The sequence below is a fragment of the Enhydra lutris genome, unplaced genomic scaffold (assembly GCF_002288905.1).
Source record: "Enhydra lutris kenyoni isolate GAN:26980312 unplaced genomic scaffold, ASM228890v2 scaffoldscaffold26, whole genome shotgun sequence".
In the NCBI taxonomy this organism is placed as follows: domain Eukaryota; kingdom Metazoa; phylum Chordata; class Mammalia; order Carnivora; family Mustelidae; genus Enhydra; species Enhydra lutris.
This window is the reverse complement of record NW_019154110.1, coordinates 3,230,075-3,246,905: the sequence shown is the minus strand read 5'-3', so window position 1 is coordinate 3,246,905 and position 16,831 is coordinate 3,230,075. Positions and strand designations below refer to the sequence as shown.

The following is a 16,831-nucleotide window of genomic DNA, read 5'->3' as shown; positions in this document are numbered from 1 at the left end:
CAAAACAAAATTCATGCTCTCAGAAAGAACACCTTTGTTCTTTTTACCCACTGCTTACTTCTCCAAGGCTGGAGCTGACAGACTACAGGAACTGTCACAGAGAAAGCAATGTTAAGAATGAGGGGTACGTGACCCCGCTGTGAAGGAGAAAGCAGTATTGCTTCCCCCAGGGTAAGCCCTCTCAGCCATTTACATTAGATGGCAATACAACGCAGGCACACAGCATTAGCCCAAAACTTCCTAAGTGGAGAGCAGGCTTAAGACCAGTGGTAGGGGGACACTGGGTGGCTCAGTCAGTTGAGCGTCTGCCTTTAGCCCAGGTCATGATCCCAGGGTCCTGGAATCGGGCCCTGCTTTGGGCTTCCTGCTCAGTGGGGAGCTTGCTTCCCCCTCTGCCTGATGTTCCCCCTGCTTGTTCTCTCTCTCTCTGACAAGCAAATAAAATGTTTATTTTTTTTAATTTTTTAAAGATTTTATTTATTTATTTGACAGAGAGAGAGATCACAAGTAGACAGAGAGGTAGGCAGAGAGAGAGGGAGAAGCAGACTCCCCGCTGAGCCCCCAATGTGGGGTTTGATCCCAAGACCCCAAGATCATGACCTCAGCCAAAGGCAGAGGCGCAACCCACCAAGCCACCCAGGCACCCCTAAATAAAATCTTTAAAAAAAAAAAAAAAAGAAGAAGACCAATGGCAGCAGTATTCTCAGTTCTAGGCAACCTTCCAACCTCGCCTCACCTGTCTTCCTCTAAAGTGGAGGCAGATTCTCCTCCACCCTCTGTTCTTGTCTGAACCTCTTCACCTCCAGTACCTCCCAACACCTCCCATCTAAGGAGGAGTTTGCCCAGGATGGGCTTATGACACACGCCACTACTCCCATCTGCTTCTGGGAAATCACTGGCCCCAGCCCAGAGTACTTACAGAGCCGTGTCTCTTTGAGGACCTTCATCCTTCATGCACAGCTAAAAGCAAACACAAGGGCAATGAGTTTGCCTGCTTTGCTGAGGCTGTAGATAAACATTTTGAATGCACCAGAGTGGCTCAAGGGATAAGAAACCCAAATGGCTGTTAATCTCCTACCGAGAAAAATACTCATCCATACAGAGATGGCTAAAAATACAGACACCTCTGCACAGGTGCAGGTCTTACGTCTTTGGCCATATTAATTATCTCTATTGAACCCACAGAGATGTAATTCTTAAATCAAAATGCTTCTAGGATTCTTAGGTAGTTGAATATTTCTTTTTACTCTCCTTTTCTTTCTTCCCCGCCCCCCCCGGGGGGGGGGAATTTGCTTTGGATTGGCACCAGAAGGTGGGTGAATTTCTTCTTGGGAGATGTTGTTGCCCCGAATCACACACAGTTACCATATGTTTCAAGAAGCCTGCGTCTTGCTGTGTAACTGACAAGCCTAGACCGTACTGGGCTTTTCTTACAGGCTTCCTGCCGCATTTGCCTCCCTTTGGCACTGGAATAACTGGTGGAGCCAAATGCATGGCATTAACCTATGCACACACATTCGTTGTACCAAGCTAACCAACAAGGTGAACCATGCAACAATTCAAGCTCCAACCCTTGGGTCACAGGGCCTGTGGCTACCCTCAGAAGTTGAGCAGCAAGGGCCATTTTTTTCATGCAGATCTCTGAACCCACAGCAGATGTTTCTCCGTATATTTATTTATTGTACCGAAGGTACCATAGCAACAATAAAGGAGAATTTAAAGGAAAGAAAAATCAGCCCCCAACCCCCTGCAGCTATTTTCACCCGGGGTTTGTCCCGATGACTTTCCATTCTTTGTTAAAGCTGTACTCAGAGTATTTGTACAAGTTTTACTCCTTTGAGCAGCTTCCATTTTAGACCTTTAGACTCCATAGTCACTTAGACAGCTAATTCTCTCCCTGTATTTAGATGACTTTTTACCCACATAGCTTAGAATACTTAGATACCTTCATTATTCTTTTTCTTCTAGCAATGAGTCCAAAGCACAGCGTCAGAAAGACCACAATACACGCAGCAATAATGGGTTCTATTGGCATAATCACAGTTCTATCTGTTGGAAAGGCAAACATAAGGAACAAGAGCTAACATTTATATGAATCTAGTTCACATATTTCTACTATGTCCCCGCCATGGTGCCTTATACTTAACATAGACCATCCTCTTAATTAAAGCCTTCAAACAACCCAAGAAGGTAGGTATTGGTCCCTCATTTTATGGGTGATGAACCACTGACCCAAAGTCACAAGCTAGTAACTAGCAGAGATAGGCTTTAGATCCATTACTTTGGAGAAGGATAATTTATTGTAATGGGAATAACTCCCCCAAAGCAGGTAATGAGACCATTTTGTGATTTCCTCATCCAAATTTTTGGCTACACAGAAGGCAGAAATAGGCTGATATCAGTGGTTTTTCCTGCACTTTAAAAAGCCCCAAAGATATTTGGAGGTATCTCCACAGGGGACAAAAGAGAGAAGAAGGACTTAAAAGCAAGAAGAGAAAAACTGAGAGGTGTTCTGCTGGCTCAGTCGGTAGAGCGTGCAACTCCCGATCTCGGGGTTGTGAACTCGAGACCCATGTTGGGTGTAGAGACTTAAAAAAATAAGATATTTTTTCTTTTTTAAAGACTTCATTTATTTTTTTGACACAGAGAGAGGCAGTGAGAGAAGGGACACAAACTGGAGGAGTGAGAGAGGGAGAAGCAGGCTTCCTGCCAAGCAGGGAGCCCGACGCGGGGCTGGATCCCAAGACCCCGGGATCATTACTTGAGTCGAAGGCACACACTTAAACACTGAGCCACCCAGGTGCCCCTAAAAATAAAATCTTAAAAAAAAAAAAAGGAATAGAAAAGTGAAAGAGCCTGCTGGACTGAGGGGAGAGAGGCCCGAGAAGAAGTGTTGTGATAATACCCCAAGCAGGGGACAAAATGTTATACAAGGGGGCTGTGTGGTGCCCCGAGGGAAGTAGGACTCTAAGCTCCAGCCTTCCCAAATTTGGCAAAGATGTTCATACCTTTCTAAACGACATGGAAGAACAGAGTCTACTTCTAACTTGGGCTAGAAAGAGATCGGCAGCAATCGTGTCAGCTAGAAATGAAAACCCATCCCCTCGTTTTCTGAACACCAGGGAAACCTAGAGCTATTTTGTTCATCAAGCACTGTGGGCACAGTCCCAAAAGCCTATGAAAATATTTGAGACCTGGAAAAAATTGACTCCAGGGCGCCTGGGTGGCTCAGTCGGTTAAGCATCCAACTCTTGCTTTCGGCTCAGGTCATGATCTCACTGTCGTGGGATCAGCCCCACATCGGGCTCCTGGCTCAGGGCAGAGTCGGCTTCAGATTCTTTCTCCCACCCCTCTCTTCCCCTCACGGCTTGCACTCTCTCTTTCAAATAAATAAATAAAATCTTAAAATATATATGTATATAGTTTCTAAAATGTGAAAATAAAGTGGCAAAATTACTCAAAATTAATAAATGTTTAAACATCTATAAAACATAACTTTGTGTCAACTGTAACTCAACTGTTTAATAATAATAACAATAATAATTAAACCTTAGGAACCAAATTAATATCTTATTTATAATAAGATTCAAAATGTATGCAAGTTACAAACAACTTTCAAAAATTTTACAGCAGGGCGCCTGGGTGGCTCAGTGGGTTGGGCCTCTGCCTTCGGCTCGGGTCGTGATCTCAGGGTCCTGGGATCGAGTCCCGCATCGGGCTCTCTGCTCGGCAGAGAGCCTGCTTCCTCCTCTCTCTCTCTCTCTCTCTCTCTGCCTACTTGTGATCTCTCTGTCAAATAAATAAAATCTTAAAAAAAAATTTTACAGCAAAAAAGTATACTTAATGAGCTTCATTTTAATATGTTTGCTATGATATGGGATGAAACTTTCAAGAATGCTTAATTCAGATCAACAAAGATATTTAAATGACCCAGTCTAAGCCCCTGGATTCACCCTAGGAGGGGGAGGGGCTCCAATCTTGGTCAAGATATTATTTTAGGAATTTGTAGAAAATTAAAAGTGTGTTATTTATCATACAATTGAGTTTGTTGATTGAGTGTAGTCAAAACATTTTTATTGAACAACTACTGTGCAGTAGGTTGTGCTCAGCCTGCAAAAGATAGGCCAGATATGGAAGGCTCCTGCCTTCAAGGAGCTCACATTCTAGTCGTGAAGACAGACATTAAACAAACAAAAACTATAGATTGAGATCAGTGTTATAAAAGACACAGGTTCACATGATAGTACACGAGGGGCAAAAGATGGGAAGGAGGGGAAGAGAAGAGTTTAAATAAATCTCAATTCAAAGCCCAAGTCCTCTATTCCTCAATATTGGAAAATAGGGTTTATCCCCCCATAACTGTAGGACACAATAACCACTTACCTTTTACTTGTTTTCCTCTTTGTTATGTATCCAGTTTCTGCTCAGGGTAATTTGGGGGAGTACGTAGATTAAACATCCTTTACTCTCGCTCTCTTTTAGCTGTTACTAAAAATTTTTCTCATGAGGGTGTGAGTTGCACCAACACTCTGGAGAAATTCTCCTCCGTGGGCCTTCTTGTTAGCTAGCCCTAAGAGACACCAAACGGCCCTCACCTTCTTAGGGACCCCTTCCACTTTCAGTGCCAAGGAACAATTGGGAAAATAAATCAGAAATCATCCACAGACCTGAATATTTTTACCAAGCTGAATAAAATGAAGCCACTCCTGGCAGCTTTCACTCCACAAACAAGCTGAAAACTGCCTGACCCACTGGCTCACTTCAGATTCCAAGTTTCCCATGAGAGTGGCTTTGGCAAGTGTAAGTCTAAGGCCCCTGCATTCACCCTCAGAGGGGGAGGGGCTCCAATCCTGGCTAAGATAGTGTTTTAGGAATTTATTGGAAATAAGAAGTGTACTGCACCTCTCCTGCTGTCCTGTTTTACTCTCTTGGTATTTTTTCCCTTCCATATTTATTAGGGCAAGATAATCCCAACACACAGGCTACACTCTTGTGCCCAAGATCCATGCTTTCACTCCAGCTTCCACGGCCTCATTTAGAAACCACCCTACTGAAGGACAAAGCCTGCCCAGGCTCACCGTGAGCGTATTTAGCCTGAGCCCCAGCAGCAGAGCACTTAATGCTTTGAAGATAGCCCACAGCCAAGGAAATAATAGAGCGGGAAGAAATCAGAAAAACAAGTTGGTTTGGAAGAGCTCCATCCAAAACCCCACCCATCCAAGAGCCAAGTTGCCAGGCTAGCATCCTGCTTGCCACATGAGTCATATGTTTTTGTTGTTGTGGGTTTTGGTTTTTTTTTTTTTTATGGCACAGAGAACTTGTGATTCCTTCTTAACCAAGAGAGATGATATAATTCCCTAATCTCCGTGTGTAATTTTCACAACTGGTTAGAATGCTGTGGCTGGAGGTGCCCGCCAGCCATGCTTTGGAGGGGAGGTGAATAGGTAGGGCTTCAATAAGGGGCCTCCTCCTCCACTTCTAGATCCCATGAGTACTTGGGTTATTGTGGGTTTGAAAGCAAGCAGCCCCTGGGCATACCGTCACCGCTCTGCAGGACAAATTACTGGACAGGCCAGTAATCACAGTCATGGGCATTCAACTGGGTGGCTGTTCCCGACCTCCCCTTGAGAGGGAGGAAATAAGCCTGGTGTTCACATCGTCCAACACTTCTGGCAGGGGTTCAATTGGCTTCCCAGGAACTAGCAAGAAAAGCAATGTGTGGGCACAGGGAAGCAAATGACAAAGTGAAAAATGTTCTAACAAGAAATAAGAACCTCAGCTTGTTTGGCTGCTCTTAGCATATTGGCCTCAGACCAGGAAATGTTTGTGTGAGCATTTCCAGCATCTGCGACTCCAGGTATCTTGCCTTTCTCTTTTTTGTTTTTGTTTTTGTTTTTGTTTTTCAGAAAAATTAAATTTTATTTCAACGATGCACATTGTCCAATTAGAAGGAGAAGGGAGTCATTACATGTATCCAAACTAAGGCTTTGTAACCAGAAAATTAACTTGGCTTGCCCGAGTTTGCAGATCACATCAACTGGTATGTTTCTCAACTTCATAATTACAGTTTTAACATGAAAGCAAACTTTAAAGATTTTTTTTAGTGTGTTTTTGTCTGTATATTCAGCAACTAAAATTGACAGTTAAGGGTCTTAATAAATGGTTGTTTCAAATTAAGAGAGATGTTATCTAAGAAAACTTAACTATGCTAACCAAACTTTCAGAATTTGTATCAAAAAGGAAGTTATTTTTGAACTTGGATTCATAGCAGCAAAGAATGAGTGACAAGCTTGATGGCTGCCAGTTTTCATCTCACACTGTCCTGTTTCAACATCTGAAAATTTTCAGGGCTGGGCATTGTCTAAAGAAGTCCTCAAGACTGAACACCCTCCAAGGGTCTTTTCTGCTGTGCTTAGACTGTGGTTCTCTTTACCCTACTACCAAGATGGCCGTTCCCATTCCAGTGATCACACCTGTGTTCTTGACAATTTCTTTTTCTGATGCTCACCTCAAGGTAAGTTTTTATTTTATTTTATTTTATTTTATTTATTTATTTGACAGGGGGAGAGAGAGGGAGATCATAAGTAGGCAAAGAGGCAGGCAGAGAGAGAGGGGGAAGCAGGCTTCCTTCTGAGCAAAGAGCCGGATGCGGGGCTCGATCCCAGGACCCTGAAATCATGACCTGAGCCAAAGCCAGAGGCTTAACCCACTGAGCCATCCAGGCTCCCCTCAAGGTCAATTTTTGCCCCAATCACCTATGTTAAGTGGAGGTGTGAGAACACTGGTCTGCGTTCCATTCGCTCTCTGACCTGGTTTCTTTCTACTATCTTCCTCGTTTTCTCGGCACAGGTCCCCTTTCTCTTTTCGTATGAATGAGAAGTATGAGGAGGGAAGAACACTTGGAACTTCATTTGTTCCCTGTTATTTATTTCAGGGGTGAAAAATCTGGGTAGGTGAGGCATGAAGCCAAGAGAAAGACCTTTTTACACCATCTTCCCCCTCCCTCACTGCTGCTTAGCCTATAGATACAATTTCAAAGTCAGGAGTGATTTTAAAGATTCATTTCCTTATCTATCATTCTTTCTCTTTGTGTTTCTGACTTCTCTTTTTGTTTGTCATTAGGCTATAAACTCCAAAGTCCAGTTCCTACGAACCTTGTTGCCTAAGAGAATTCAGGAAAGGTACTCCTCCCTAAAAGCCAACCAGAATTGTCTTCCACCACTTGGTTCTAAAAAGGACCTTTGCCCAAAAAGCGGTGCTGTATATGGAATGGGTATCCTAAATGGAAGAACTGGAGTTCTTAGTGGAAATTCCTTGGATAGGGATGACTCTCCGAAGAAAATCATGGCTACTAATCATAATTGTCATCGTGATCTGTTGCCACAAAAATATTTATGAAAACCTATTCTGACTTTTTGCATACTCTACTTGAAAAGAGAGTTACCTTTGACGATGAGGTGGAAGTCCTTGGTCTCCATTCGCCCGGATAAATTTGCAACACAGCTGTAGGTTCCATTGTCAGATTTCTTGACTTTGGTGATTGACAGTTGGAGAGACTCACTTGTCTGATGGACTTGGTAATTCTTCTCTAAAATCAGGATGTTACTGTTTTTGTACCACGTCATTTGAGCCTGGGGGTTGGATTTCACGCTGCAAACCAGCCTCACATCATTTCCTTCCTCAGCTGTTTGGAAGTCATCTCCACTTAGAATAGGAGGAACTGCAAGACTCAAGCAGGTGGATTGAATTAACAGATAAGCAGTAGTTGACTGTCAACGTTCAAGATCTTCCTTCAGTCTCTCTCATGTAGTCGTTCATTCATTTGACAAAAATTTATTGAGTACCTACTTTGTGCCAAGCACTGGACTAGGAACCAGGGATATAATGGTAAATGATATATATCCAGTTCCAAACCTCTTAGAACTTCTATGTGGTAGAGAAGATGAACCATGGAAAAACGTCTATAATGAATCTGGGGCACCTGGATCAGCCATTTAACTGACCGACTCTTGGTTTCGGCTCAGGTCATGATTTCATGGGTCATAGGATCAAACCCCGTATCTGGCTCTGTGCTCAGGAAGGAGTCAGCTTGAAGATTCTCTCCCTCTGCCCCTCCCCCCACTTGTACACACAAACTTTCTCTCTCTCTGTCTCTCAAATAAATAAATCTTTTAAAAAAATAATGAGGGGTGCCTGGGTGGCTCAGTCAGTTAAGTGTCTGCCTTCCACTCAGTTTATGATCCCAGGGTCCTGGGTTCAAGCCCCGCATCTGACTCCCTGATCAGCAGGCAATTTCCATCTCCTTCTCCCTCTGCCTCTCCCCCTGCTTATGCTCGCTCACTCTCTCTCGCTCTCCCTCTCTGACAAATAAATTAATAAAATCTTTTAAAATAGTTAATTAATTATAAGTCTTTGCTCTCTGACCTTGAGAAAGTTACTGAACTGCTAAGTACCCGCTCAATTTCCTCATCTAAAAAGTGGGATAATACCTCTATCTGCTGTAAAGATTCAAAGAGATAATGCCTATAAAGAACTTACCACAGTGCTGGTCATATTATTGTGGTGCTGGTGTTGGTGGCCGCGGCAGGCACGGTGGTTTTGAGGTTTCCTTACCTCCTCTATTTTTGCATTTTATTTAACCAAATTTGCCCTGGCCACATTTAACCAGTGCATACTTGCATTTCCTCGGTGATCCTCTAAAAATAATGTCCTCCTCCCGGAAGGTGCTCCACCAATCATGGCAACTTTGACATCTATGGAAGCTGTGACCTTCTGAGTCTCTCTCATCCCTCTGTGTGAGCAAGTCCTTACTCCCTCCATGATAAGGACAGGCATAGAGACATAGGTTTTGAACATATTTCTCTTTGCCAAGTAATTCCAACCCTCTTCCCCACCAGGGCGTTCCAACATCTAGGAGGAGAAATGGTTGAGCTGACTCCTTTTCTCCTCTCTGCCCGTTGCATTTTCTGGTTGAGGTGTGGAAGAGTAGTAGAGTGCTTGAAAAATGGGCAGTAGGAAAGAGAGGTGGAGAAGAGGAAAAAAGGAGCTTGGATAATCTGCACACTGAATAATTAGACCCTGAGTAGGCTGTGCTATTAATAACGCTTTCAGAAGAATGACATTTTGTTGCTCTTTGGAATGAGCTTGAAATTCTGTATCCATATCCAACGAGCATGTTAGATGGTATTCAGAGATGTAGGAAGCTACTGGAATAGATAACAGAATTACCAAATGTACTATAGGGCCTGTGGACATGTCCTATTAGTTGTTCCTTTTTATTTAACTATTTACAGAGTTAATTTTGAAGACTGTCAGCTATACGTGGGTATTCCCTTTTATAAAATTAGCACATTTCTGATAAAGTTAAGGTCCTCTTTGACTCCATCTTGTTCACTTCCTGGCTCCCCAAAGAGACCCAATGCTCTGAGTTTCATGTAAATCCCTACAGCTGTTGTTGTTTTAAAAAAAAAAAAAAAAAAAAACAAGGTTTTTTTAATACATATACTGTATCGATAGAAAATACATCATATTGTTTTAGGAGGCTTATTTAAAAGACTCTGTTAGCTTGCATGTTTTTGAGATATATCCACGATGAACCACAGAGATCTAGCTCATTGTTTTAGAGTGCTACCGTGTGATATAGGACTCTTTGATCATTTTACTTGATGGGGATTCTTTTCTTTCTTTTTTCTCTTTTTCTTCTTCCTTTTTTTTTTAAATTTTTATTTTTTTAGAAAGAGAGAGAGTGGGAGTGCAGAGGATAGAATCTTAAGCAGGTTCCACACCCAGCACAGAGCCCCACATGGGGTTCCATGCAGGGCTCATTGGGGGGGGCTCAATCTCACAGCCCTGAGATCATGACCTGAGCCAAAATCAAGACTCAGTCACTTAACCAACTGAGCCACCCACACGCCCCTAGCCAAACCAATTTTCAAAAGGCAAATAACCCAATAGAGAAATGGGTAAAGGACATGAACAGGCATTTCACACAAAAGAAACATGAACAGCCAGTACACTTATGAAAGGGTGGACACCCTCATTCTTAATTAAGAAAATGAAAGTAAAATTCCAAATCGGGCTGGCAAATTCTTGGAGTTGGAGGATACTCAGTACTTGGAGTATGAGGATACCCTCATGAGGGCGTGGGGAGACGAGCACCCTCATGCACTGTTGTGGGAGCATAAATAGGGCAATGAGGCAACACCAAGCACATGTGAAAATGCACACACAACTCTTCAGTCCCAGGTTTCAAGTACCACTTAACACAGTGCAGACAACCGCGATTGGCTAGCGGTCTCTTCCCTCTCACTCACAAGTGACATTCAGCACCACTGAAACGGACATCGACTGGTTCCTCTGTAGCTTGCAGGTAAAGGTGACTCCGTTGTCGTTTTCGCTGATGGAAGAAACACAGACCGTACTGGAGTTGATTTTGTTTCCAGATTTCAAATCCACTGTCCCCTCTTCTCGGTACCAGAGAAGTTCTTCCTCTCTGGTGTGGTTATGAACAGCACATTTCAAAGATTCTTGGGAGCCAGGCTCAGTGTCCAGGATATAGTTCTCAGTGCTATTATTCACAGTTAAAACAGAAGCTGGGAGGGCAGGAAGAAAGTATTAACCTAAAGTGAATGATCAAAACGACGTAAATGGGGGATTGGTTAAACAAATCACGTTACACCCATACAATGAGATATTTTGTGATAATTAAAAATAGTCCTATTGATCTATATGGTTTTACAAGGGGAAAAGCTCTGTAATGTATTATTAACTAAAAGAAGTTATGTTAAAAGTAAATGTTAAAATGATGGTTACCAGATTTTGCTCCACATTGGAATCACCAGGGGATCTTTAAAAACACATGGTTGGCTCCCACCCCCAGACATTCTGATTAATTGATATGAGTGCAATCCGGGTATTGCATTTGCAAAATGCCTTCAGGCAATTCTAATGTGCAGTGAAGTTTGAGAACTACTATACACAGAATTACCCCATTTACACACACACATGCATGGATGTACACACACATACATTTAAGAGGAAAAGTCTTGGAAAAAATTTCAGTGTGTACACTGAACAGAATTGGTAAAAATAGAGAAAAAAGTAGAGAAATGCTTTCTAGACATTAATTGTTTACTTCAAGGGGTTGAAAGTGGCAAAGGAAGGGCATGGGAGTGAGGAAATACAAATGAAACAGATTGATAGCAACATTGAAAAATACTTAGGACACAACATTAGGTGAATAGGCAGAATGTAAATTACATCTCTAGTAATTACTATGAGTGTATAAAAATTGAATATGCAACTGAATACGGGCAAAAGCTGATTTGAAAAGGTTTCCGATTAGGTAATGGGATTGTGGAAAATTTAGTCTTGCATTTCTGATGTTTGAATATTATTTTGGCAGTGTAGTAAAATAATTGATGTTTAAACAGCTGTGGTCTGTAGCACAATCAAGTTGTTGTGCAAAGGATTATCAGGATATATAGCAGCTGGTTTCCATCTCTGATTTTCAGAAATCCATTCACTGTAACATATTGGAATTTCAGTTCTTACTTCCCTAGTTCAGAAGCAAGTAACAAAAGCTAAAATTGACTTTAACTGCACACACTTGCCCCTGACATGACATTTGTTAATATAGTCTGTAATCATATGAATTTTTCCTTTAAAATGCATAAACTACTGGTGAAAATGATGTGATTGCTGCCCAGTATTTTTTTAAAAATCTGGAAGAATATATATCAAACTGTTGTTGAGTGGTTATCTCTGGATGATGGGATTTAGTTTTCTTTCTTCTTTTTTCTTTAAAGATTTTATTTATTTATTTGACAGAGACACAGTGAGAGAGAGAACACAAGCAAGAGGAGTGGGAGAGGGAGAAGCAGGCTTCCTGCTGAGCAGGGAGGCCACCAGAGGGCTTGATCCCAGGATCATGACCCAAGCTGAAGGCAGACACGTAATGACTGAACCACCCAGGGGCCCCTATTCTTTTTTTTTTTTAATTAAAAATTTTATTTATTTGAGAGAGAGAGAGACAGAGGGGTAGACAGAGAGAGCGAGAGAGAGAGAGCGCACATGTGGAATAAAATAAAAAACATGCACATGACAGAGGGAGACAGAGAGAATCCCAAGCAGACTCCTCACTGAACTTGAGCCTGAGCCTGACACAGGCTGATCCCATGGAATCAAGAGTCAGACGCTCAACTGACTGAGCCACCCAGGTATGCCTTCTTTATCCTTTTATATATTTCCTAATTTTTTCTACAAGGACTGTGTATTACTTTTAAAATTGGTGTTTGGTGGGGGAGGGGATCTACTTCCAGCTTGGGGTAGAGAGCAAATGCAGAAAAGATTTTCTTGTGAGTGGTTATGCTTACGTAAACAGCAGAGTGTATATTGGATGTCATTAGCAATGAAATGCATTAAAACGTAGAAAAATAATGGCTGTGGCTCTGGAGAGAATAGAATATTTACTCTGTCTTATAATATCAGAACCATAAAAATATTTTTCCATTTAATGTCTTATCATGTGGTCTGACTCCTCTACTCTGAGCCATACTGGCTGTGTATTTGGTGATTTGGATTTTTCCAGTGCCCACTGATCAGGTTTTAATCGGCAATGTTTATTTACAAAGAGACCAAAGGAATATTAACTTACTTGTCACCTCACATGGCAGAAACAAAATCACTAAGAGAAGAAATCTGCATGTTCTCATGAGGCCACTGACGTTCCACGCCATCTTTAACAAATTTACGTCTGATCTGCTGGGGGAGAAAGAGTGTAATTGGTTCTGTACTTTGGTCTATACTGAGTTTATGAACCTTCCTCTTGTCTATTATGCATTTAAAATAAAATCCCAGATGAGTCATCCCAGCTGTACTCTTTCTAGTTTTTAATTAAACAATCCTGTTCTGATTACGGAGTTCAAAGTACTTTTAGTATTAGGGATTTTTTTTTTTTAAGGCAAGAAAAAGAAAACCACAAGGAAATACTATAGGGCAGCCCTGGCAAAGGCAGAACCAGTCTTCCTTGGAGAAATTGATAGGATGTCATTGTAACAGAAAGAGAGAAGAAACTTTATTCATTCACAGACAGTCTCTACTGAGCTGCAGTAATTCTGATTTTGAAAGCCTCTTTTGGACCAGTGTTGTAAAAGTTGCTCTCTGCTACAGAGAGTTTTTGAGACTGCTCCAAATCCCATAGACTCAGATGGTTCATACCTTAGAAAAGACTCAGCTGCCACATGGTCTGTAGTCTGAATCACATCAATCTCTCTGCTTTCCCCCATCCCACTACCATCATCCCCCTTGGAATACACGTTCTGTTTAACCCAGTATAGACTAAAAATAATAGATAATAAAGTCCTCCATTTTTTTTCTTTCTATGCTTTTGCTGCCGCTAGCCCTCTCCCTAGATACTTTCCACTTCATCTGGGAAAAACATGGATGTATGACTTCCTTTCAAGACTACCACTATGAATATGGTAGAAACACATGTTGAATGCTTTCTATGCAACAGGCACTGTGCTGAACAGTCTACAGACATTATTTCAATCTCAGTGAAGTCCCTAACAGCCCTCTTGAGATCACTGCTAAAGGTTTGGAAAGACTATATAATTTGCTCAAGATCCTGAACACAGGAAATGTCCGGGCTAGGATTTGAACCCTGGACTTCCAAGGCTAAGGCTCTTAAGCATTCTACTGGGTAGACTGATATTCTCCTCCTTTAAGAAGCTGCCATTAATCCCTTCTGAGCCTTGGCCTCTCCATAAACATTAGCGACCTGAAGTTTTGTCCCCCTAATACAAATATTAACCTTCAAGAGCTGGAATGTAATTCAAATATTAACCTGCCTAGGACTTCTGTAGGCAGGCTCTGCTCCTCCCCATCCCAGGCCTGTCCTGACAGGAGCAAGCTTCATTCTTCTCAGACTCACCTCTTCTGACCAGCAACGCTATGTCAATATTTCAATAAGATACCATTAGTAATAACATCAATACTTTTGGGACGCCTGGGTGGTGCAGTTGGTTAAGCATCTGCCTTCAGCTCAGGTCATGATCTCAGGGTCCTGGGATCGAGTCCCGCATCAGGCTCCCTGCTCAGGGGGGAGCCTGCTTCTCCCTCTCCTCCCCGCTTATGCTCTCTCTTGCCTTCTCTGTCTCTGTCTCTTTCTCTCAAATAAATAAAATCTTTTTTAAAAAAATCAATTCTTTTGTAATTTTAAAATCTTGCCAAAAAAGATTTCTATCATAGTACTGTAACAGTGATGATTTCAGAATTTGGTCATTAATAGCCTTTTCCCAAGCACTGTCCACTGTAGGTACCTAATAAGATCTGAGAGTGTGGGCTCATTAGCAGACCATACCTGACCTATTAATTAAGGAGGAGGATTAATTTCTCCCCTTCTCTTCTACCATACCAGACAGCATCCTTTCAAGATGAATTTCCCTTACTTGTTTTTAATTTTCACAACTTTCTATACAAGACAAAGATTTACTGCTTACCTGCTGAGCTCTGAAAAGCTGACTTCCTTGGCCAACTGTTCCTTCATCTGGAACCCTGAATCCTTTCCCTGTTACCATCTTTATACTACTTGAATTTAAACACTTTATGACAGTAGGATCAAGTCAGCAAAATAAATTGGGTTCAAAGTCTGTTTCTTTTTATGGATTCTTAGAGAAGACACTAACTAGGAAAGACATCTTCAGATCTAAGTTTTCATATGTCCCTAAATTACTAGGTGAGGCCAGAGATTACTAACAGGGATATAATCATACCAGGAAAACCTGACCTTGTGCAAAAATGTGTAGCACATTTCACCGAACATTGCCATGTTCAAGTTAGATAAGGCACCGGGCTTGGGTTACCAGTGGTAAGTAATACTTTTCCAGCATGATTTGAGTTGTGGAATCTTCCAATATTTCAACTGCTGTGAAAACCAACCCTTTCTTCAGATTTGCCCCCGTACCATTCTCAGTCTCAGATTATCAAAGTTATCCAACTTGAACACGGCAGCCAAGATAGTGGAAGATTCCACAACTTATATCATGCTGGAAAAGTATTACTGGCCACAGATTACCCATGCCTGGTGCATAAGCTATACTAAGCCAAGCACAACAGGGGAAAGGTTTTTGGTTTTGGGGGCTTTTTGTTTTGTTTTTTTGGCTTTGGGGTTTTTTTGTACAACACTTGGAAATGATTTATTTCCAATGTCTTTAGAACACAGTTCAGATTCCTGCAAGGACAAAAAGAACTAAAAAGACATTTTAAATTTCATTCAGTTGGGGCACCTGAGTGGCTCAGTGGGTTAAAGCTTCTGCCTTCAGCTCAGGTCATGATCCCAGGGTCCTGGGATTGAGCCCCGCATCGGGCTCTCTGCTCAGCAGGGAACCTGCTTCCCTTCCTCTCTCTCTGCCTGCCTCTCTGCGTACTTGTGATCTCTGTCAAATAAATAAATAAAGTCTTTAAAAAAAATTTCATTCAGTCATTTTCTTGGTAGTATTGTTATTGGTTTTATTACTTGAAATTACTTTCTTTATAATGCAGGATAAACACATTTTTGAGTTAATAACATTAAGAATCAAGAATGTCCCGCATCGGGAGCATGGTTCCCTTCCTCTCTCTCTGCCTGCCTCTCTGCCTACTTGTGATCTCTGTCTGTCAAATAAATAAATAAAGTCTTTAAAAAAAAAAAAGGAAGAATCAAGAATTTCAGGAGCACCTGGGTGGCTCAGTTAAGTGTCTGCCTTCGGCTCAGGTAGTGATCCCAGAGTCTTGGGATGGAGGCCCACTTTGGGCTTCCTGCTCAGCAGGAGGGGGAATCTGCTTCTCCTTCTAGCTCTACCTCTTCCCCTGGCTTGTGCTCTCTCTCTCTTTCTCAAATAAATAAATAAATCTTAAAAAAAAGAAGAAGAAGAAGAATCAAGAGTTTCAGTATAAGAGGAAAAAAAAAGACCTTATCGGAAAATCAAAGAACAAAGTAAAACACTGTAATGGTAAACAGAATTGAAAATGATTTTTAAACATGCATTTTTCTTCTAGGTGTACAATCTGGAATGACTAGAAACATTGCCAGTCTGGTAGAAAAGAATACTCACAGTACTTAGAATCTGGGCTTTAATATCATTCTTCATGACAATGAACTAGGACTCCTTGAAGAAACAGCTGATTTTGGGTCTGGTACAGGAAAAGTAAAAGATGAACCAAGGAGATCTCAAGACAGAAGGAAAGAAAGTTTTTGAAGACTAATGAGCTCCTATAGGACAGGGAGAAGGTTTATCCCTTTGAGACCCTCTCGTGTTTGGGGAATCCTTGTGTTACACTCTCAAGAATCAGCAATTTGAAGGGAACTTTTTTATTGGTTAAAGAATATGTATATTTATTGTGTCGTTACTCTGAGCTATATATAGTTCCTTGCTAGCACTATCATTCTCATTTATATAAGAAATGGATAAAAGAAGATTTATGGTTATCTGCACATTTTAACACGATGGTGAAGCATACCAGAGATCTGGGACTTCCACAAGTTATTGAACTTTCGTGAGCCTCAATTTCTTTGTCAATGCAATAGGAATAATCATAGTGCCCTCCCTTCAAAGTCACTATGAGGAGTAGGTGAAGTGAAGCATGTGAAGCAGCCACATGGTAGGCTCTTACTTAGCAGGAGCTATCGTTATTACTAAGATGGGCTGAGCAGGACCCAGCCTCAGTATATAGCATTGTTCCCACAGAATCATAACCGAGAGTAGTTTCTGTAACTGACTTGCAAGCACCATCTGAAAGGTTTGGAGCTTGCTACTCTGTGGATCTAAGAGCAGTGTGTTTTACCATCATC

At 41.6% G+C, this 16,831-nt stretch overlaps 1 protein-coding gene across 1 annotated transcript; it reads right to left on the bottom strand.

Annotated features, from left to right (window-relative positions):
* Nucleotides 1-915: 915 nt before the first annotated feature.
* LOC111151209 (transmembrane and immunoglobulin domain containing 1) lies at nt 916-14,548 on the bottom strand. Its single transcript, XM_022509006.1, has 6 exons — nt 14,502-14,548; nt 12,656-12,762; nt 10,314-10,592; nt 7,445-7,720; nt 1,946-2,049; nt 916-960 (listed from the first exon to the last, which is right to left on the bottom strand). Exons 1-6 carry the CDS (start codon nt 14,546-14,548, stop codon nt 916-918), a joined length of 858 nt encoding a protein of 285 aa, XP_022364714.1.
* Between the last annotated feature and the right edge of the window lie 2,283 nt (nt 14,549-16,831).

Bases quoted from the DNA above. Each gene is read 5' to 3' on its own strand.
- LOC111151209 (XM_022509006.1), bottom strand. From the start codon at position 14,548: ATGAAGGAACAGTTGGCCAAGGAAGTCAGCTTTTCAGAGCTCAGCAG. The intron at 12,763-14,501 runs GTAAGCAGTAAA...TTTCTCCCCCAG, and splicing joins AGCTTTTCAGAGCTCAGCAG to CAGATCAGACGTAAATTTGT. The intron at 961-1,945 runs GTATCTAAGTAT...GTTTGCTTTTAG, and splicing joins GAAGAAAAAGAATAATGAAG to CTGTGCATGAAGGATGAAGG.